This window comes from Oryza sativa, chromosome 12 (assembly GCF_034140825.1).
Source record: "Oryza sativa Japonica Group chromosome 12, ASM3414082v1".
Taxonomy (NCBI): domain Eukaryota; kingdom Viridiplantae; phylum Streptophyta; class Magnoliopsida; order Poales; family Poaceae; genus Oryza; species Oryza sativa.
This window is the reverse complement of record NC_089046.1, coordinates 21,318,353-21,342,171: the sequence shown is the minus strand read 5'-3', so window position 1 is coordinate 21,342,171 and position 23,819 is coordinate 21,318,353. Positions and strand designations below refer to the sequence as shown.

Here is a 23,819-nt window from a genome sequence, read left to right as displayed (position 1 = left end):
CTGAAGATTGGTTTAATGCTGAGGAAATTCCAACCGTATCACTTAGTGGTAAGATGGGTATAACTATAGCTTCATATTTAGTGGAGTTTATGGTGATGAGAGGTGTAATTGGTGTGGTTCGATCATCTCTCAGTTCACCGATTCATCCATCCAGGAGGGCAAAGCATGTCTCTTTGTCCAGGTATCTCTTTGTTTTGTTATAAACGTTTATCTATGCTTTTTCTTTTTCTATTAAGTGAATATGCCCAGCTCCGAACCAATCGTTTCTTTATAAAGAAAGAGTACTAAATATGATATTCAAAAAAAGTACTTTTTCGTTGAATAACGAAAACTAAACTTTCTATGAGTTGTTGAAAAGCAGAGACACCCATATTCGCTTTTTCCCTGTTCCTTCCAACGAAGAAATGTATAAAGTATAGGTTCCTCTCCTGATGATCCCTGGTATCTCCGTTTTGACGTAGCCTATGCCAAGCGCATGGAAGGAAGCTAAACTGCTCCAGCAGCTAAAAGGAGTTAAAACGGACAGAAGAGAGTACGAAGGAGAAGTTCATACCCTGCCGATGCGGAGCGGCCGATTCCCAGAAGAAGAAGCCAAAAGAACCGGTGTTGAGAAAGAAGTCTGGTAGACCAAACAAAGACGCTGTATTAACCTTCCCTAGACTAGAAGCTAGCTCTTTACTGATAGGGTACCCTAGGCTTTGATTCGTGGTTTACTTTAAAACAGGGATGACAGTCTTCAACTGCTATAAAAGTAGTGCTGTGAACTAGTAAGAATAGCGCCTGCCAAACCAATGGATCCTGTTTATCCCCAACTGAAGCGGGAAAAAGGCACCTTGTTCAGGTGGATCACCGATGTTCATCCTTGGTGCCTCTTCTGGTTCCTCTATCTGACTAGGGTCGAGCATCTTCATGTTATCTTGATTGATGCACACCTGACCTGTTAGCACTTAGCTTGAAGTGTGTTGATGACTTTGTTTGAGGTTCTGTATATTATTACGAGATTCCGCAAGCATTACTTGAAAGAGGAAGTGCGCCACTAAGACTGATTGCTTTTCTAGCACAGATGAAGTTCGTACCAGTGCATGCTGTCGCAGAGCTAAGAATCAAGTCACTCAGGAAAGCTAATCCATGGGGAATAGAAATCCCCGTCTGAAGACCGAGCTACCACTTTCATAAACCCAGACATCTATTTAATTATACGAAATATGAGGTCAATTAAAGAAAAGGCAGGTTATTATGTAAGATAAGAATAGTGGAGTGGAGACAGTGAACTGAACATCGCACTAGAATAGCGAACTTAACTTAATTAAGCACAGTACTATATGTCAATTGGTCGTTGCATTTAACCTATATTGACTAAGCGGTATGGTATCATTAACAACCTACCTTTCACTAAGAAGCGGTACCAACCCTGGACTTCCCGGAATCAATGAAGGAGTTCATTCAGCACCGAGCCGAGCGAGCGTAGATTCAATATGTTGATTGTACCGAACGAAGGATTTGCCTTATCACGAAAGCCACATTCGTTTCGTTTGAGGAAGTCACACGCCCTGTTCCCTATAAATAAGGAGATTCATTCTTTTTTTTTCAGAAATCCCCTCTTCTTCCTCCTCAAGCCCCTATCACAAGACCAAGCGGATCTCATCCTGCAGAAGACTCAGAGCGGATCTATCTAATGGCATGGCTGGCTGTCGGATGTGATCTATTCTCGTGTCACATCGCTTTCTTTCTTCTCCCTCCATTTTATTCACTACTACCGCTTCTACACATAAATCAAAGAAGCATTGTGGAATAGTGGCATTTCGTTAATGTCGAAAATGTTCTTAGTGAAAGGGTTGCCGCAAAACCGGCAAACTCAGAGCGGTCTCTGAAAGTGAATAGGAGCATAGCGGCATCATCCAAGCCAAACACGTCTCCTCAGTCAAGGGTCTTCTCGCGCAAAGAAGATCAAAAACATAACAACTGATTTCGCTTAATGCATGTCACCCACCCGCTCTCAATACAGCAAGTGACTCTCTCTCACAAGACAGAGAAAGATTACCGATTCATCCAATTTGATCAGAAGTGAGTTCATTGTTGTTGTATAGCGAAACCTTTCCTTGACAAAACCATTCTCAGCTAATAGAAGCCGAGCTATCTATCCAGATCAGGGTTGAACGAAGCGAATGGAAAAGCCAAAGAAAACAGAAATCCATTGCGATTATAAACCTGTGACTCTACAGCCAGGACTGCGATGAAAGCAATCTACATCTACATGATTCCAAGATAGTAAAAGATAGAAAGTAAAAATGCTATGGAACGCATGGTGAACAACCTGCGGGAGCACGGTAATCCCGACGAGTAGGATCTAGAGGAACTCAGGCAGAAGTACTGCCTCCTTGATTGGATCGCATGTCAACTGGCTTTTCAGAGACCTAAAAAGACGAAGCCCCTCTCCTCTCTCTGTAACTAGAGAGGTAGGCAAACCTGAGTTTAGAGCCACCTCGATTCGGGATGTCGGAACACCAACCGGATCGGAAACCTCATCCTAAACTTACTTCGGAATAGGTTCGAGAGCTTCCATTTCAATGTGTCTTTCCAAAAATCTTTGGTATGCCTTTTCCTGGTCAAAAGGTTTGTTTGGGAAAGCTTCTAAATCTAGGGTGAAATGTCCCCACCCCCTGGGGCAGGATAGTAAAGAGCTGATTCTAGGGAAAGCTAGGATTTCACTTTTCTCTCAGCCATCGAGTTGGAGTAGTTAACCATCTATATGCCGTGGAAGAATACGCATAAGCATTAGTTCTTGCCCTTCCAGTGTAAGTGGCGGATCAAACTTTATCCTAGTTTTGCTAGCCTGCTTGTTTGGTTTGCTAGTTCCTGGAAAGACAACCCTTGCTTTGATTGAAGGAAGTGAGCGGACAATACTGTTCCTCCAAGTCAGCTCTTAGGATAGGGACAGCCTGTTCGATAATGCGAATAATGATCCTGCTGTAGATACGGTACGGCTAACCCAATTGATCTTCTCATCGGCTTATTTCATATCCGGAAGTGAGCACACTAGCGCGAAAGGAAAGAACTTGCAACGAACAAGCGACGGATTGCCTTCCTTCTTCCTTGAAGGTTGGACTTACTCGAATTACTACATTTCCTGTTTCCGCTAACCCTGTTTGTTCGCATATCAGGTTCGGCTTGAGCGCAGACATCGGATCGTATTGATGGATATCGCATGCTAGTGAGTAACCCTTTTTCCCTGTGGTCGAGCTTTCTCCCGTACTGCTTACATCTCTTTAGAAAGCAATAGATCTGTCCTCCATCTTTCAAATGTTCAATGAATGAACTAGATCGAATATAGCTAGCTTTCATCTCATCTTTCCTTTCAAACTGATTAATAAAGTAAGAAACCTATTCATCTATCCTATCCCTCGGCAAAGCAAAGCAGACAAGGAGACCTACTAGTAGAGAGAGGAGACCTTCTAGTTGATCTGCTTGGTCGCTGGATATGATCAGTTGCGCGATCAGCACAGTCTTTCAGAGAAAATAGGTTTGAACCCCACTTCAAAAAGGGGCCGTCTACACCCCCACCTCCTTTGGGGATCCCTACTTACCCGAGCTTCCGGCTTTGGCGAATCGTGAATACATGTTAACCAGAAGAGTCCGACTTGCTAAAGACCTCCTAAGGCAGCTGCAAGAACAGAGGGAGGCTCATCTGCCCCCACAACAGGGATGGAAAGGTATCGATCGACCATGAACTTGTCGAATTTCTTTGACCACTGCCTCGGAGCCCATACAAGCTCTTCTTCAACAACCATATGTGACCTTCTTTTCCCCGAGTTTCGAACCCCTCGGGTTGCACCATGTAGATCTCCTCCTCCTCGTTGTTGCCGTGGAGAAAGACCGTATTCACGTCTAGTTGAAATAGATGCAAGTCCTCGGCCGCTACTATACCGAGAATCGTCCGGATGGTTTTGAGCTTGACTGCTTACCTGAAAGCATGCGGCACTCAACTCAGCTGAAGAATTCACTTCCACCCGGGTTCTTCGCGAGACATAGGGCACTTTGGCGGCTATCGGTGAAGAGTGTGCACCGTCCTTGGTCCTTCCCCATTTCCTTTTGATCGTATTACGCTTGACTCGCTGCAAAACATTTCGCTTTCTGCGCTCGCTCGTACGTGGTTTACACTCCTTGCCTTTCATCTGACTTTGCCATCGGGCAATTGTTTGTTTTCAACTGGATTGGATTCCGAACCAAGAAAGATAGGCAACTTTCACTTGAAAGAAAGGAGCTTCAGAACTATTGTATTCCACCGAATAAGAATAAGAGCAAGAAGGGGCTATCTTTGTGAAGGGACCGGCACCAGAAAGTAGATCATATGGCCTTTCTTTCGCCAAAAAAAATAAAGTAAAGCCCCGGCCCAAGAAATGCAGCAAAGCAAGTCGTCTTTGGTTTGGAAGAGAGGATGTGCTTTCCGCATTGAAGTTAAGGATTGAATGAATTAATTGTCCGAAACCCTACTTGTGAATGAATGTCTCCTGTCCTTTGGCATCCCAGTGAAGAAGTTGACTTACTTCCGAATGAAGCGAACTCTGAATAAGGTTTTCAGATCGACCAAAAAATATATTATTTATTGTAAGTGAACGGAGAAAAAATCCAAAGTCTTTTAAATAGGACGGACAGGCTGCTCCCTCTTGAGGTTGCAGGATCTGTAGTGACATCTTCTCCTGATGTGCAATTGGAGGCACTTGTGCTAGTTGCTGCATCTTCACCGATATCATTTATATTTCCATCTTCCTGCACTTGGTTGACAAACCCTGAAACCATAACACAGATTTCAATCTGCTCTTGGAAATCCTCGAAACCCATTCCATATCCAATCTTTGGACTACCACCCATATCTCCTACTATCGACCCACCACTGGATAAGCGAAGAAGTACTGCGAGGAGTTTTCAATTCACTAGCCGAACAAAGATCCTTCAATGCAAAGGAACAAAAGGGTATGGGATTCTCATGTCAAAGCATTCATTGATAACTACTACTTCTTTGTTTCATGTGTTGCATCCAAAAATGGTTAATTAAGTAATAGCATTTATATTACCAATTTGCTTTCAACTCTTATTGAAAAAAGCTCCGACCTTGGCTGTTTAGCAGTACATCCATAACTCCGAGCTTGAAAGTTTAGCAGTACACCCATAAGTGAATCCGGAAGTAACGTAGTACAGGGCGTAGCTCAATCTTCTCTCGCTGGATCCCAACCTAAAAGTAGCTAAGAGTTTTCCGGGCCTAATCTAAAAGATAGCATAGAGTTGTCAGTTTAAGTAGCTCCCCTTTTCCCGAGTGCGGGAGTCAGAGCATCCATTTCATTCGTTTAGGTGGGGAAGAGGAAAAGCTAGACAAGCTTGCAATCGATCAGCTGCAAGTTCTTCGAACTTATAATAGCGGGAATCTGGTCATTGATCCAAAGCTCACAAAGAGATAACAAACCAAACAATTCATAGGAGTCCCCCACTAGTGCCGGTTTGACATCCACTCCAGCAGCGCACCAAGAGAATCAAGTCAGTGGTAGTTATATAAGTCATCTCCGACGAAACAATCATCCACTACTTCAATACTGGCTTTTCGCCCCAGGCCTCCCTCTTTGGGAGCAGTTCGTGTCGTAAGATGTCAGGTTGAGTCCGCCAACGAACGCAATCCCTAGAATCTGTTTTGATCTTATTATTTGCTTTCAATAAGAAGCGGGAGATAAGCCTTCATGACTGCAATTTCCAGCCGGGAAAGAAGATCAAGGCCACTGCTTTTGAGCCGGTACCCACCAAAAATCATATAGAGTGTAGTTTGTCAACTCAAACTTTCCTGGCTTCATTTCCCATTGTCATTTCTTTTTCCAAAAACTCATTTGCTAAGTAGAATAGTTAAAATTCATGCTCTGCTAGAGCAAACACACTTCTCGGGATTGATGTCGTCTCCGTCTACTTTTTCTCTTAACTCACTCAGAGAGAGAGGCCGCCAAGGATAAAAATTATTAAAGAGAGTACCAGACAAGAGGTAGTTGTGTGGTTCTATTATTCGTTCAGTGTATTATTCGGGAATTGGTTTGGAAAGCCTTGGTAGTAGTGCACTCAAATCGACATTGAGATTGGGACATAGCCGCCCAACGATTAGACCGACCGGGGGATTGGAAGATCTGGAACTTTCCTTTGGCCAACTACAAGCAGTTGATCAATTTCACCATTTCTTTCATTCCCTTTTCTTCTTTTCTTGAGTTTATTCACGAGTTGATGTCATTGCTTTATTTAATGGGTCTCAGAAGTTTTTTCAATAAGCTTATCTGAGATAGGCATTTCTTGAGACTAGGCTAGTGCATTGGTATAGAGAGTAACAGTAGGGTAAGTAAGACAGTAGTGGGAGTACTTAGGATTGGTATTTTTTCTTGGGAATTCAGTAAAGTTTGTTGTAGCACTTTTCAACGAATGGATGTCCTCTTTTCTTCTTGTACGGCCCTGGGAGAGGTCTTTTTTTGTAACTAGGTCAGCTACTCAACTCATATAGCCGTGTTTTTTCCTCTATTTCAACTCCCCTTGTACCGAGCTCCCAAAGCTTTCCTTCTGTTTTTCCGCGGGCGGGTCTGACTCTTCGATACAACCTATGATTTGTGAAGCTTTCCGCTCTAAGGCATTTTGAAGATATGATTGCGAGAGCTTTCTTTCGGCTAACCCTATCTATCTCCTTACCCTGTAAGAAAAGCAAGGCGCCCTCCAGTCTCGTTCGCTGGGTGGTCAGAGTACAGCTTCGCCTTCTCCTCGGGCGGCAACTTGAAAAACTCCATTCCAATCCCCAACACTTTCCTCAGCATCTCCTCTGTTATCCCCTTACGATCTATGCACATTAGAAAAAAAAGTTGGAAAAAAAGCATGTTATCTCTCATTTTTCGTCGGTAAGATACTTGTACATAACAGACTAGCAGTACCATAAGCAGCAGGCTTTTGGACACAGTATTTTGAGTAAAATAGGGTAATACCCCATACCAGCATGAAGCCATTTACACAAAGCCCATAATTTGGTATCATGCCGGTACCAGAGTCATACATAAAGGTCTGTCTTCTCCTTCTGCTCGAAAGAGTCTAATGCTACATCCTTTCACTCATGTAGATTGTCCAGCATTTCATTTGACAAAACTCCTTCTGATCTGAGGACGACGAAGTTTATGAAGCTGCCAAGCAAGATATTGATGGAATCTCGACAACGGGTTCTTATGTATGATGTGTCCATTAGGTCTCAAATTATCAACACGGAGTGTACACAGAGTTATGTACGAGATAGTAGTCCTTCCACACAGCCGTCAGTTAATACCATCAATGATTCTGATGAGAGTTTCCTAGGTAGGAAGGATTCTGACTTTCACAGCCATCATTTGAATTGGGTTTGAGGAAGGTGAACAGGGGTGGTCGGGTCATCTTTATTTACGCCATGCGTACCAGTTGACTAGGATAGAGACAAAAGATGTACAAATATGTCCTAAAAGTGAGTCAATGGCATGCCACATGGTGGGAAGTGTATGTAAACACCGTAGGGAGACAAAAGCAAGCAGAGAAGGCGCCAGTGGCGCATGACATATTTTTACAAGTGTATAAAGTCTAGAAGAGGGCGGGGGAACATACTCTCACGTTCTCCGAGTGGGTACTGCACCGAGTAAAAAGGGTACTGGTCGACACGGGTAGCCCATTTCTTGCATAAAGAAGTTCTCGAACGAGACGATAAAATCTTGTCCCAGGTTCGAACTTCTCTCATAAGCTTTACCGGTTAAACCTTATAAGCTTTGGGTACCATCTTCCAGTTCAGTTTTGGAAGTCTCCGAATGTGGCCATAGCGACCGTCAATGGTGGTGGACGCCGGCCTATCATGCAATATTAGGACGAGGAAGGCTGAATGCAATCGAAGCTGTAGTTTCCACCTCTCACTTGATGATGAAGTTTCCCACGGGTTTAAAAAGGACAGCAACAGGTAGCGAGGGATTGTTACCTAGTTGCGTTAAAGGGAAAAGGGGCCATGTGGTTATCGAATAAACCATCACCCTTATCATAGAGATAGCCACGAAGAGGTCTGACTTTATATCCAAATATATCAGCATATTGAAGTTTCTCTGAATAGTAAACTCCGATAAACCGGGGAAAATAAGCAATCCAGTCTTTTTTATGATCGATATGGAAGGAATGGCTTATTCATTGTTTCAGGACAGTCCACATATGCCTCGAGAAAGCCATACAGTTCCTCTCCCTGTAAATTACCATCCCATTTAGCTGCACCTATCGGCATTGGGGATGATTTCATTATAAACGGATACAGAGAGCGAACGTCATAATAGAAAAAATTCTCACAGCTTATACACATCCGCATGACCTCCATAGTCTCCCCTACGAAGAAACTCATCAGCAGTCCTATGAGGAATTGCTATAGGTGTACTCATCTCATCATAATAATCCTTCCTAAAGATGGTTAGCGCTAGAGAAGACAAGGTCATCATCCTTGTAGTAATATAAAGCTCGTAAAGACTCCAATAGATATTTTGATCAGCATAATACCACCCAATATGTCTTGCTTCTCTACCAATTCCCTCTTCCTAGACGCGAAATTATCCATAACTACAGACGTATGATCTACTTCACCTTTACTGCCGAGCTCTGGGCAGAGACTTTGACCTAAAGAACTTAAAGAATCTGGGAGTAGCTTCAATGAATCACGAAACACCATCCTCCTGAGTAGTCCCTTTGGCGACTAAACGCGCTTTGTACCGCTCAATCGTACCGTCGGACTTGCGTTTGGTTTTGTAAACCCACAACCTACCAATTATATTGTAGTTAGGACTAGGTGGTACCAGTACCCAAGTGCCATTATTTGCAAGAGCTGAAATCTCTGAAGCCATAGCAGAGCGCCACTGTGGATGTTTAACAGCCCCTGAATAACATGTTGGTTTAGTCTCTTGATTGGAAGGAGGCAATGGATGCAGGGTAGATGAGTAGGCAATGAAATCAGGGAATTTCTGAGGTTTCATAGTGCGATCTGTGGTTCGAGTGGTCATAGAGTGTGTCGGTTGTTGAGAGTGTTAAGGACATGGGGAAGGAGGAGGTGGACGAGAGGAATTAAGAGGAGAAGCAGAGACTGAGGAGATGACTGGAAGAGTTGTATGAGAAGATGTTGAAGTGGAGTAAGTAGTGGGTGTAGTTTAAGGCACAGATTGAAAAGGAAATGTAGATTCGTCGCAGAGAACATGCCGACTGATGTAAATGGTATTGTTGGCCAGATTGAGACATTTGCTTCCTTTCTTAGTATCACAATATCCCACTCACTCGCTTTGGTTAGTTATAGTCAATCCATACCGCCTTCCTAAGGTTAGATCAGATGGTTCTGAATAAAGAGGAGGCTCGGGAGAGTAACTCGTGTCGTTCAGTTGGATTCCTGGTCGGCTTTGTCCAAACAAATCACTCCTTACAGAGGCGAGGGGAAAGAAGGCAGAGCGATAGGGATAGGCAGAGCAAGAGCTCTTAAAGTCTACCCGGGCTAGCTTCTTCATTCTTCGATCAGGGGCGGGCTTCTTCCCTTATTATATACGATGACATAGATAGAGCCTCCTTCTTTGATCCATTCATTGATAAAGTCTTCGGGGGCAGTTTACCTTTTGAATCGACAGTAGAGTAGGTTTGCTCTTGCTTTCTCAATCTTTCCCTATGTAGTAGATCCGGCTTTATTCGGCTAAAAAGAGGCCGTCGTATCTGCTCGCCCCCTTCTTCATTCATCCAATTAGGTCAGAATGGATCCAGGGAACCCGGCTCGGGAACTGCCCTGAGAAAAACACAGTAAGAGAGTCCAATCTCTGAAATATAGCATTTTCTCTCCTAAGTACCTAAGTAGTAGTAGAAGGCTTAGTATCTGACTTGATCCAATAGAGTCAGAACACACTGTAGATCCAGATTCCACACCTTGCTGTGGACTGGGGAGAGAGCAGCTCTGCGAAGCTGGGCGTTCTGTGTGATTATGGAGGAACTGTAGTACTCGCCCCAAAATGCAAGCCGGGATAGATGCTTAAAGAAAGGGGGAGCGGTGGGCCTTCAAAAAGGAGCGAGGGAGTGATGGGCAACCTTAGTCTATATGTTGCTCGTGAGCCCCCAAGTACCAGTCTCGCAACAGTACTGGCGTTAAAGGATCGGTCCTTCACTTGCGGGTCGTTCGCGAGTCGAACTCGCTCTCTTGCCACGCCTTTGACTCACGAACTCGAGTCGGACTCATTCACTGCTGACTGAGGATCGTTCGTTCTTCACTCTCTTGCTATTACCCGCAGGGAGCGCAGCAACCGACGGTGCATATTATCATATAGAAAGAAAAAGAAGCGAAGCGTAGCGATTCGTACTACCGGAAAAGTGTCGCTAACCGCTAGGCAATAGAGTCAGCTTACGGGGTGGAGCGCAAGCAAGCGTAGCGAATCACATAGAATTGCCCCTACCTGCCAGCGCGCAGATAGATAGGGCGGGCGAGCGCAGGGATGGATGTCTGAGCGGTTGAAAGAGTCGGTCTTGAAAACCGAAGTATTGATAGGAATACCGGGGGTTCGAATCCCTCTCCATCCGCGAGGTCATAAGTTCTCTCTTGCCTTATCTATAGATAAGAACGAATCTCCTCGACTCGACTGATATGATGGATGGTAGAAGGTTGAGGTTATTGTGTGTTGATTTAGTTAGGACTTTGTCTCCCTTTCGTTATCTTCCGCCCCGGGACCTGTGGGAGCTAAGTCGAAGATCTCGGTGTCGTCGTGAGTGGTTGATAAACAGCGATTGCAGTTTGATTTAGGGAGTCCCAACCCTGTGAAGCTTAACAGACAAAGAAAACGATAGAGACTTCCGGGTATTGGGTGACGACCTTAATGAATCAAGTATTCAGGTGGCAGAGTTATTAGCTACATAAGCGCTCAAATTCCTGAATACTTATTGCCCTGGCTTCTATGATCAACCCCTGGCACATTTAGGTTTTGATCTGAGGCTATCCTGGTCTGCGGGACCCAACACAAGTATTCATCCTTTCCAATCTGAAAAAGGTGTTGCCGAAAGCTTACCCTCTTCCACACGGATGCTACAGCCGCTATCACTTTTGCTGGGGGGGAATTACAGAGTTCGCCTCTCGACATCTTGTTTGGTAAACGGAATTTGGACCCAGGCGCCCTAGTGTTGCCTAACCGTTCGGCCGGGGATGTCGGATGCGAGATCTTTAGCTACTTGTATCAATTTGCCGCAGTGTGCTTAGATACAATGCGCTGGCAGCTGAGGCTTGGCAGGATGGGAGTTAATTAGGGTCGAGGGAGCAGGAAAGAGTTTGTTATTCGCTATTGGCTTAGTACGGCCTATACATAATAGGGCCATGACGGTTTTGGCAAGGCCTTGAACTTCATATATCCCTTTTTTACTCAATCCAGAATACCGATAAAGTCAGATTGAATCATTTTTTCGAGCAAGAAAACGGATGCGCGTGCTAACGCTTTCGCGCTAGTGCGCTCAATCCGTTGCTTGTTTGGGGACAGAAAAAGTTCCGTAATCGTCCTATTTTTTCGTTGCATTTCCTTGTTTTTAACGGAAGCGAGAAATGCGTAATTAATATATAGATGTGATGATTCCATGAATCTCTGAAAAGGTAGGGGTCAAGGACCTTATGGGACTGCAATCGTGCCTGCCAATTGGGGAAGGACGCGGGCCTGGCAACCGCTCGGCTCTAGTAAGGGAAACAGGTATGTCTCACATCATTGCTCGAAGACTGGAAAAACTGCAAGTTAGCTCAGTTGGTTTAAAACGGCATATGTGAGTGACGCGAACTAGCATTTTGAATTGAGAAAGCCGGTGGCCGGGGTGGTCTATGTTGTTATGGTATCTCTCTTTAAAATCGAGATTGTGTGGGTGTTCAGTCTACCGCTCATGTTCGACGCTATTATGGACCGAGAAGAGGAATCAACGAAAAACCCAGGAAAGAGCTGCGAAAGAAAAGCGTGACGAGCAAAGTCAAGTCTCCACGACTCGACATGTTAGAAGGAGCTAAATCAATAGGTGCCGGAGCTGCTACAATTGCTTTAGCGGGAGCTGCTGTCGGTATTGGAAACGTCCTCAGTTCTTCGATTCATTCCGTGGCGCGAAATCCTTCATTGGCTAAACAATTATTTGGTTATGCCATTTTGGGCTTTGCTCTCACCGAAGCTATTGCATTGTTTGCCCCAATGATGGCCTTTCTGATTTCATTCGTTTTCCGATCACATATTTCTTGGTGTAGATATCTCTCTTTGCAAATAGAGATACCGAGGCCCCCCAACCTACTAGTTGTTGGTGGGGGAAAGAAGAGTGGGAACGTGGGCTTCTTTCACAGTGCGTACCTCTCTTTCTCTTCTTTCTCGCTCTGTTCTGGAAACTAACTACTTCTCCGGAAGCAACGTCAACAACTTATGCAAGACTCCTTTCGTAACTACTTTTCGGTAGAAATACGGACTTCTTCCTATCAAACTGCTTTTGCCCAGCAATAATAGGCAAGACTTGATTCAGGTCAATACAATACTCTTCTTCGAACTTGTAAGCTTGGGACACAAGCGTAAACTTTTTCAAAAGTAAGACCAGGTACACTGCTAAACATAAGTATAAAGAGGTGGAAGGCCGGCTGTGCTTGTGCTCACCTACAGGTCTGTCCTAGCATACAGTATAGAAAAAGACTGTCTCTTATTTGTGATTTGTCTGAATCAGCGTATATTAACTAATACTACTTTATCCAGTCAATAATTAATTGAAAGGTCGTCTTTAATTAAAAAGTGCATAAGCAAGCAAGGAACGGAAGGCATGCTAACTACACTACTAGAGTCAATACACTACAAACCAAACTACTTGAGTAAGAATCTATTCTTTTTGCTTATTCGTAAGCGCATGAAGAAACTTATTTCACTCTAGCAATGAGCATAAATAGTTGACAACATAGTTGTATTAATTCTTATTTTCCTCTTCCTACTACATACACGGCTATAATCGTTATATATTCTCTTCTTTTCTTTAGACTCTTCTTTCTGCATCTCTTTTCTTTCCATTGTGAGTAAAAGGGGACAGCAGTGGGTCAAGTATGTTGATTGGTATCATACTGTGGCAGTAGATCCTGGTGTCTTTCTCTCAGCTTTCAGAAGCACCTTTCGTGCTCTCGTAGCTGTAAGGAAGGCAAGGAGAAGATCCGCATATTGTCTTTATGGGTCCTCTTTATGATGAGGTTGCTAATAAGGGTGGGTAAAGTAGTCCCAATGCTTTTTCCCTCGGTAAGGAAGACTTATGGCATCTAAGGTAGGCAATTTCTTGTGTTCGCGTTTAGCTCCTTGAACAACTTTGTATCATTCGATACCACTAAGCAGCGGTTAATCGGACATTCCAGAGAGTTCCTTCGGGAAAGAAGAAGCCTAGCCTAACATTGAAATAAAAGTGCCGTAGAGAGAGATCATTTAGTGATTTGATCGTCTAAGATGAAATCACATAGTATACGGCCTATAATCTTGCTTCTTTTGCATTCAACAAGAAAGAGAATTGGTAGTCCACCATCATAGTACCTAAGTTTGATTGAATAGCTCTATTTGTAGTCTTCTTGTTTTTGAGAAAGTGCTCTAGACATCGGTTCATCCCGAGCACCACATAGTTTCCAGATGCAAGCTGGCGGGGAAGAGTTTATGGTTCTGAGAGGACATTCTTTTGTTATTGAATTTAGGATTGGGAAATTGATGTATGTCAGTGAAGAATGCAAGTTGACCAATAGCAGCTATGAAGAACAGCACCTGTGCAGTATGTCATTTATAACGGATTGACCTTGAATAAGCCATTGAAATGCTATCAAAAGATAGCTCTGTTGATAAGTTATTTGAGTTCTAGATGTCTACAACTTACCACACTCGTTTTCCCTTTGTCGGACAACCGGCACTAGCTTGATAAACGACAATAACTCGTATAGCCGTGCTTGTAACTAAGCTGTGAATGGAACTTTCCAAAAATAGAGATTTTTCTGAAATGCAGACTATTCACATCGCCCTTATGTGCTCAGAAAACACTTTATTCTCAATCGACGGGACGGATAGAGTAAAGAACGATATAGTGTGTGACTATCTATACTCAAAACGCAAGAGCCTGTACAGCAAATCGTTCAGAAGGCAGCTTTTTTCGAACTTACAGGGGCGCTGCGACAGCTAAATAAAGCGAGCACTCGGCAACTTCAATCTCACCTCTACCCCGCACTGAGGTCAAAACCATCTCTCGATCGGGGCTATACTACTGAGTCGACCAATTCCTCGCCGCCCTTCTCTGTCTTTACCCGCCGGGAGAAGAGTTTGAGGAGCATTGTCACCGAACTTCACTATACTATTTGGTTTGGCATGACATCTTCTTCTAACTGAGTTCAAAAGAGTATTGAAAAGAATGAATCCGGGTTTTAGCGCTCCTTGAATCTGGCCTATACGTAGTGTAAGCCGCCTGCGGCTGCTAAAGGCAAGGTATGAGGGTGAAAGTAAGCGAAGCCCATCTTGATATAGTCAATTGAGTGAGACTATCTTATTTAGTTCTGTTTATGCGTCTAGTGAGCATTGAACTCCTTTGACAAGCGCAATGCTTCTTTATCGATCAGTTAGACGCTTTATACCTGGTTAAAGCTGAAGTGACGATACCAGTGCCTGCCGAACTTCCAAGCCCTCAAATATCGAGGATATGGTGTGCCCCGTTACCTTATTTCAAGGTGTAATAAAGGCTCTCCCCCGACTAGAAGGATCCAGGGACAACGGCTATTTCCTCCAAAAATATTGGCAGTAGCCGAAACGACTGGAAACCCAGGTAGCGGTCCGGAAAGGGCAAAAGGGCAAGGTGAGTAGTGAAAGCAAGAACGTTCTTTCGCATATAGAGCGACAGCCCAGATTCAGGGTTACTTGTCCACACCAACTGATCAGGTATCGGAAAATAGGGCATATTTGTTTCAGCCGGGAGACCCCCTGGGGGTCTAGTTTTAAGGCGAGTAGGCCTATTGAGATGCACATAACTACCTTTTTTCATCTTATCACCCCGCCTAGCGACTTTGCAAGCATTACAGGCTAGGCACCTAACAACGGTTATTCCTCCAACAGGTTATTCTGGGTTACGCTAAACCTTCAAGCCTTCTACCAGCAGATGAATACTTAATCTATCCCCTCTGCGCACGGAAAGGGAAAGCTACTCTTCACTTCAAGAGTATATGCCGAAAATCCTATGTTTGGAGTGACCATGAACACACTGCTTGAGACCCTTCTTTCGTGAGACAGTTGTGATTCCGCTTTCATGTTTTGGATTGAGCTTTGTCACTCTTTCTATGCCTCTTTCTTTTTCTTGGAGGACCTTCCCACAACACACACGCGGCGCTAAGGTTCCCGTGGCAACTGAACTAGGATTCGAAGCCAGGATGAGCGGATCTACCGCTCCAGGTCCTTTCCTATTCTTATACTAATATATGTAAGTTCCTTGCGTTTAGAACTAGAACGTGAGGCATAGTAATGGCGCATGTGTGATATTCTATTGATCCTGTTTAGGCTGCTTTAGGAAAGCAGTCAAGCAGGAATGGAAAAAATGTCTTCTGCTGCTATCTTATCTGCTAAAATGGACAAAATCTTCTCTTCTTCTCTATGTCACTAATCACAGTCGGAGAGACCCATGAGACTTTCTTTTCTCCCGGCAGGCTCTAGCGCTACGGCAATGCTTATGGCTGCAATCCAAACAGCAATGGTCCTCGCGGATTTAGTGCACCCAATCCATTAGGGGTTCCTGATAGTGAGATTCCTCTAGTCAAGTCTAAGGATTGAGTATGAGGGATTTCATCCAGTCCATTGCGGAATGTATGGTCACAGAATAGACTCATCCCCCGGCTTATAGTATGCAGCTTGGAAGGCCTTGGATTCACACGTCTGGTGCTGCCCCGTCTTCTCCGCATCAAAGAGTAAAGTATGCTGTTGAGGTGGTAAAAAATCGACTTTGTTTGTCACTAAACCTGCAGCATTCCCGTATATTGAAGCCGCTGAAGAAGCTATTGAGACTTCCTTCCAGTCACTCGAAATTTGGAATGCTAATTCTGTTTCTGAGGGCGGAGCTATGCCCAAAGATGTCTGAAGCTTCGAAGATGGTAGCAAGATTTATGCTGAACAGCCCATATCAGAAAGGCAAGGGATTGGGCAAGAACTAGCAAGGAATATTCGCCCCAGTGGAACTCCCTTCTGCTGATGAGAGATTTTGGATAAGAGTTCATAAAAGGCGCTAGCCAGTTTCAAGGTCAGGAAGGGAAAGGAAAGAGCTGGGTTTCTAACAAACACGGAAACGTTTCCTTTTTCGTTTTTCGCTTTGATTTCGATAGTAAATTGTTTGTATTCATCGCATTGATTTGAAAAGTTTGAACTTTGATTTCAGGATGGTTACGGGAAATTTCACTCTCTTGGCTAATTGTACCGTCCTTTCCTCTAGGTATTGAGATCCTTCGACAAGTTGTTCTTCCCCCGAAGAATCGTCACCAAAGACATTCTTCCATGGTTTTTTTACATGGGGGGGGCTCGGTTTTGTAAAAGATTATGGGTTTGTGTCGAATTATTTTATTCTTCTTACCCAGTCCTTCGGTGGAATGATGAACATACAAAGCTCATGAATAGGATTGACTTCCCTAGGGCAAATTGCTTTTTAATGTTTTTCGGGAATTCTTTCAATCATTAGGTTTTATACCTGTCGGTATCGGATTCATAATCTTCGCGTGGTTCAAACTGCTCTTCTTCAAAGGGATAGTTCAAGGGCTTGTTCATTATTTCGTCGTCTGATGAAGAACCTTCAGTGCTTGAAGTCTCCTCATCCGTTTATAATCCAAAGACTGGAATGGGTTTAATCATAGCCACCTGTTTTTGGGGTGTGTTAGCAGCTAGGTTTTTTCGGAGGAGGAACCCTGGTATAATCAGGAGTATTGGGTTTCTTGGCGTTGGATGAAGTTTCAGCCACCTGTGAGGAAGAGGGTTCAGCTTTTCCACTCCAACCATTTTTCAAGGTTGTCATTTCTTCCTTTGAAAAGAAGTATTGGGCGTCTTTATGGCTTATCTCGTGTATTCCAAAGGGTCTCAGACCCCTAGCTATTCTTCTTTGTTTACCATTCTTTACATATTTGAAGCACGGGAGAAGGAAAAAGACTTTCCACTGTCCTAAACTAAGGACGGGAAGGAAGAAGGCGAGCATATCCTCTAAATTGATTATCCTCAAATCAGCTCTTCCTGGGGTGGGGTATTGTCTGTCCCGATAAATAGATAATTCCAGGAGTAATAAATAGGAGTAAAGTATTGATATAATTGGAATTGCAGAAGCAAATACCAATTTACTAAAAAAAGAAAAAAGTATCTAATCTAAAGGGCTCATTTTCTTTTTTAGGATTTAACAAAAGGGTTTGCAAATAAAAGCGCTAGTGCCACAACTAGTCCATAAATTGTTAAAGCTTCCATAAAAGCTAGACTAAGCAATAAAGTACCTCGTATTTTACCTTCAGCTTCTGGCTGTCTCGCAATACCTTCTACAGCTTGTCCTGCAGCAGTACCTTGACCAACTCCAGGCCCAATAGAAGCAAGCCCTACGGCCAATCCAGCAGCAATTAGTGGAATGCCTAGTTTGACTAGTTGGTTCAGTAGCAGAAACAACTTATTTCCCCGAAAAAGACCTAGCTTCTTGGACAGCTCAATCCGGTGCGGCAGGAACGAATGAAACGACTAGTGGTCCTCGGAACCCTACCCGAGCTTATATTCCTTGCTTCAACGCCCGCGCCTTCCGTGGAAAAGTACTAGTGCTTCTTATGGAGCAAGAAAACGGATGCGCGTGCTAACGCTTTCGCGCTAGTGCGCTCAACCCGTTGCTTGTTGGGCACTGAACACTTTTCAAGATCCGGTTTTGGTAGGACGAAGATTTTTCACTTTCGTGAAGGTCGTTCTGAGGTGGAATCGAACCACTCTGTTAGGATTTAGAGTCCAACGCGCAAAGCTAAAGAGGATTTCAAGTCCCCCGCCCGCCAGAACCTAAAGATTGCTTTATTTTTATACGATTTATTGAGTTAACTAAAAAGCTGGTTCGTTCCATAGAGATCAGACTTAGAAAAGGAAGCTCTGCTAAAAGCTAAATCGCTAATAAGTTCAAACATCAAAGGTACCTGTCTACATCTACCTACCCGAAGCTACTAAAACATCATCAACAACAACATCGGAAACTAGATGAATAATTGAAACAATCGGGTTGAATGGAATTATCTCGAGGCTATTATGCGCAAGCTTGGTTTCCACCAGGTGGAAAAGGTGATGAAATGTGTGACGTCGGTCTCTTTTTCGGTGCTTTTCAATGGTGGCCAACTGGAGAAGTTTAAGCCAACGAGAGGCATCCGTCAAGGTGACCCTATCTCCCCATAGTAAGCCAGCCAATAGTACCCTAACTTAAGAAGTTCTCTTAGCTAGCGCATGTCCATTAATGTGACCACCGCATGCTCCTGCATGAGTTTCATGAATGGTTTGTTTTCGAATCCATTCTTTTTTAGGTATACTATCTTGCCTCGAGAAAGGAGCTCGCAACAAAACGAGAGCTTTTTGATAGCCCGTTCACTCGACTACCACGCTTAGTAAGTCTGTCTGCAGGGATGGGAATGGCGTAGTCTGTCTGCCCTTCTTCGTAAGCAACTGGAACTATCAAAAGTCAATGTCAATTGGCCTTCTAAAGGCTATAGCCCTGTTTCTTTTGAAAAAACGAATTTCGAGTTTCGAAGAAGACAGGCCTCCAAGAAAGCCACTCCGCCTAAAGAGTCCTAATTCCTATCCGGTCTACATTCACTATTCTTCATAGGCACTGCGCTGGGTCGGTAGGTTGCTGTTTTGACTTTTTTCTTCTTGCTTTAATCCAGTCGCTCGATAGGACTTCCCGTAACCCGAAAAGGTTGGTTCTTCCCCTACAACCCCTACCCCTCCAAGGCAGTACTCTTCATCGGCAAATCCGAATGTCTCGATCCGAGTTGAGACCCACCTACAGAAATTGATCCATCAACGGCTTTTTTCTATAGTGGCAGGAAGTCTCCAACTCTTCGATATGCGCTAGCTAGGTAATCCCTTTACTTAATCTGATATGGGATCTCTTGCTACCAGAAAGGAACTGAACTGGCTTGCCCGGAAAGAATGGATTGCTACCCTTGGAGAGCTAATGGTACTGGACTGATAGCGCACTGATTGAACCGACCCCGGACGTACCACTGGGGAACCTGTGGCTGGAGAGAATCTCTCGCGATGGAAAGAAATAAATCGAATCTAGAAAGACGCGTTCTACCTATGACTGCCATTTGTTCGCTTTTATCTATCGTATTGGATAGAATTCAAGTCCCTTACCGTATTCATCTATTCCCTCTCCTTTCAGTCGAGTTGACCTCGGATTCTAAAGCAACCCACGGGCATAAGCAAAGAAGTTATCAAGCTTTTGGGATAGCAAGTTATTTCTAGGGTAAAGGCAAACAAGCTAACAGTCTAAGGCTAAGTCCCTAGAGTTCCAGTTTTAATAGTCCCATTCCTCCTGCCTTCCGCCGACCTGCGGCCTTATCATAGTAGCCCTTCTTTCTTGCCAGCGAGATAGTTACTACGAAGTCTGCATCGGGAGAATGGGAATAACGATCTTTTATATGATACGGAAAGCGAAGAGAATAGACTGCTACATACTAAGTTGGTTATTCGTAGATTTTTACCTTCTTGGAAAATAGGAATGGGGATTGGCAGGGCATCTACTATCAACTAGTTACTTGGGCACCGGTGATACACCCCAGGATACCTTACCTATTTAGACATTTACGCCTCGCTGCGCGCCTTCCCAACGAGCCAAAACTATGCCTAGGCCTCGGGCTTAGGAACTATACTACAACTAGTTTTGTATAGAAAACCCAGAAATACCCATATTCCTTTAACCTTCACGAAGAAGTTCGTTAGCTCCCCCTATGTCATACTCCTAAAGAAGTTGTAATAAAATGTGCTGATCCAGATAGATCAAATCCTGATTACGACTTCTTCATTCGGTTTGTAGCCATACCGTATAGAGTTCCAAATGCCTTTTTTTGGAAGTAACTAGATTCAAGCAAGCATCCTAGCAAAACGATCTTTTGACAATGGGCTCTGCCCAACACTGGGACTGACTGACTTTATACAGAGATAGAAAAGGCAGCAATCCAAGCTCTTTTTGAATCGGATATTGGATAGGCTAAGCTAGGTGTAGCCCGCTTTCTCTACGGTTTTGCTGAACTTGTCAAGCCCGGGGGGCCTTTAGGGAATTTTGGAGAATGATAGATTCTAGGATAACACTTTCTAAGGTTGAAAGGGATGGCATGGGTTAAGCATCTGACTTTGGACCTTCGAGCTAAGTTATTTAATAAGGTCCTACTAATTAATTGGAAATCCTTTTTACAAATCTCCTCCTCAGAGCGCCCTGTAACCTTACTTTTTCTGAATGGTACACCTTATTTAAGACATTCAGAATAGAAGAAGAGCAGTCGTCGATTGATTGAAAGTGGATTGACGGCATTCATCAGTTGATTGAAAATGGACTTTTCTTTTATGATCGAGCGAGGTCCCTTTTGGGCTTAAAAGTCCTTTGAGCCGTGGAATCCCTTTTGTCTTGATTTAGGAGAATAGGCGCATTGATTAGGTTACGTGGTTTGAGCAATCTGCAGGAAGTTTATTTTTTTCTTTATTATATATACCATTCATATTTATTATTCTATATACCATTCATATTAAAGTAAGACGGATAGGGCATATTTGACTAGGAAGCAAGCAAAGCTAGTCCCTCCATACCAGCTAGCAGTCTTGTTTAGGGAGTCTCCTTCTTTACTGAGTAAGGTTCCCGGGTGCCTATGCGATTATTAAGGCAGGGTGCTACTGTACCAGTAGTAGAGTGGCTTGAATCAAATCGTTTGTCTAGAGAGGGTGTAGCGATAACCAAAGCTGACTGTACTAGAAACTTTAGATCCTGTATAGGCAACTGGCCTTAGAATAGTGTCTTGAACTACAGGACAGGAACGACCCATAATCATTGACGAAGAAGGCTTGGAAAAGGATAAAACATATTGAAGAGAAGCTTTCACAAAGGCCAATAGCCGATAGCTGATGTCACTAGCCTTAACTTCTTTATCTACTTGAAAGCTGATGAGAGTACGGCTTTCTTAAAGGAAGTGTCCGTCCCTATGATATTATATCATAGTAAAGAGCCCTTGGATTCGCCTTTTTCCGTAAGCCTAAAGGCAAGGGAAGCTCTTCGTCGAGCTTCTTATCCATTGAAAAAGACAGACTTCAACTTTAAGACTAAAACCTGCCCCTTTATTATTATTAGTAAGTAAGATAGGTTGCTTGAGCCAATCCTTAAATCGTGGGAGGAAAAGGCAAAAAAGTGAGCCCACCCGACTAAAGGAACGGAGAAATTCTGAACTTCAATAATCGAAGAGTGGTCGTAGGTGAGCCCACCCCAGGCAAATCCACTTATCGTTATCTTGCTCCTGGTCAAGCTCCCGTACCCGCTCCTTTCCGTGGGCTTTCTTTCTGCTTTGACTTGTTCCTTTTCTTGCTTTCAGGAAGTCGTCCTTGACGAGGGCCCCTTGATAGCCGGTCTTCGTTGCCAATGAGAAAGAAAGGCTCCTGCTTGTGTGCTTAGTCTAGCCTTGCAAGCAACCTCTTCCTACCAGAGGACTACCATATACCGATCCTTGCTGTTACCGCAAATCGATCAATTCGTTACTTTTCATCGGAAGAAGTAGCACGCAACTCGGAAAGAAAAAACCTCTGATGCTCCTTTTTTCTTAATGATGCAACTAATGTAATGCCTAGAACTGATCTATTGCAAGCCCAGATATTCGATTCCTAACAGAACAACTCATGTGTGAAGTAGATAGATAAGTAGAGTTGCTTTCGCTTTGTTAACTTACGTAAGGTTGCGTAAGATATGTGAATGTAGTTACGTGAGCTTGCTTGCCTCACTTTCCTAATATATTGTTGACAACGCTTGCAATAGGGCGTAGTGTTGCGCTGGGTCGTCTTGTTCGGAAGCTGATTGAGAAAATATGCAGGCGCAAATTGGATGCGTAAACCTTGGACTCATCATAGCTATGCTATGGCTATGTACTAGTTGACGAGCTTGCCTCCAGTACTTGATAGAAGCCCATGACTCTCTATCTGAAAGTGGTCTTGGCCGTAAGCCGATAGGCGTAGTTGTAGCGAAGCGGCGTATATCGTAGTTGTTCGGATAGCAAGCTACCTGACGTGATAAGGCTACTAGTGCCCTCCACTCGTGCCTACTTTCACTAACCTATAGCTATTGCATGCAAGCTCAATCTTCTATCTCGCATTGCTACGTGCTCGAAACAGCCAATTCGCTCGTATAGCTAACGCAACCTATAGAGTTTGGGGAGTGCTGCTATTCTTTCCAAATGGTCTCTGAGTGCGGTCTGTCAATTCCTGTTGTAGACATCTGAGGAGAGGGGGAAGAAGAGTAGACTTACTACTTTTGCAAATCAAAGAAAGAATTTAAACAGACATCAATCATCTAATCTGAATTCTTTGACAATTAATAGATACCTATCATAGAAAAACCTTTCTCCAAGGAAGCTTGCTTCTTGTTCCAGATTTGATCTGATCCTAAAATAGGTTACTTTGCTTTCCGCTCTATCGGAAAACGTTCTAACGTATTGATTCCGTAATTCTATTTCAAAAAAGAGTGAGACTCAATCTCCTTATGCCATCCCACGCTACCGAAGCAGACTCGCTCCGTCTATGCGTCCTGAACCCGAAGATAGAGACCCCAGCTAGACCTATTTAGTTTAGTTGCCTCGGGTGAGCTGAACTACCAGAACTAGTTCTTTACAACTCGTGCCCCGGAGCCCTCTATCTAGAATAGCTCTCTCTAGATTTCCCAGAAATGTTACCAGAATAAGTTACAACTGACTATATCTTCTTTTCCCAGCGACGCGCCCTCCCACTAAGCTCTCAACCAATCCAAGGTTAAGAAAAGAAAGAACCAATGGAATAGTTGCGAATAGATCAGTCAAACCTCATCAAGTCCAGGTTTTGTAGGCAGGTATCCGGATAGGTTTATGGTTGGAAGAGATAGACACGAACGGATAGCCTTGTATGTATCGGTATGAACAGGTGTTCAGGTTTAGGAAGAGTAATTTGAACAGAAGGGCTAGCTGCGCTTATTCCGACAAGGCTGAACATGAGTTGCTCTCAAAGGACTTGACTTCTGAAATCTCTATTCTACGTTTTTCAACTAATCCACACGAGAAAATCCTATCTTTCAAGCTTTCTCTCACTAACTTCGCCAATTGTCCTTCGCTCCAGATGGTCAATGTCTTCAGACTAGCCATCAGCCCTTGGCTTCTGTACCCTTCTTTCTAATCAATTTAGACCTTAAATGAATAGAACTACCCATTTTTTTTTCTATGCCTTGTCAACTTGCTTGGAAAACAACATGCTCTTCCTTTCCAAAAATGTTTTTAGACTAAAAAGGTTCCTTTTTATCTTGTGCACTCTGATGTGCGGGGACCAGCACCTACTACACCTACAATGGGTGGCAATATTTCATCTTATTTTTTTATGATTTTTCTACTTTGATTTTACTTGGATTATCTTTTCAAACATCGCTCAGAGCTCACGAAACTTTACTTTGATTTGATTTGAAAAAAAAAAAGTTTTTTTGCTACTAGAATGCTGCTGAGTACACAGATTCCTCTTTCCTTTCAAGGAACAGCGAGCGTTTTAGGGAAGGATATA

The 23,819-nt window shown here is 43.6% G+C and overlaps 1 protein-coding gene and 1 non-coding gene across 2 annotated transcripts; both read left to right on the top strand.

Moving 5' to 3' along the window:
• Positions 1-10,506: 10,506 nt before the first annotated feature.
• On the top strand, positions 10,507-10,593 carry TRNAS-UGA (transfer RNA serine (anticodon UGA)). Its single transcript has one exon. It is a non-coding gene; the product is annotated as a tRNA-Ser (tRNA).
• Positions 10,594-11,945: 1,352 nt separating this feature from the next.
• On the top strand, positions 11,946-17,720 carry LOC107279585 (ATP synthase subunit 9, mitochondrial). The gene has a single exon (XM_066306534.1). The coding sequence runs from the start codon at positions 12,030-12,032 to the stop codon at positions 12,411-12,413; it is 384 nt and encodes a 127-aa protein (XP_066162631.1). The 5' UTR covers positions 11,946-12,029; the 3' UTR covers positions 12,414-17,720.
• The last annotated feature ends 6,099 nt before the right edge of the window (positions 17,721-23,819 follow it).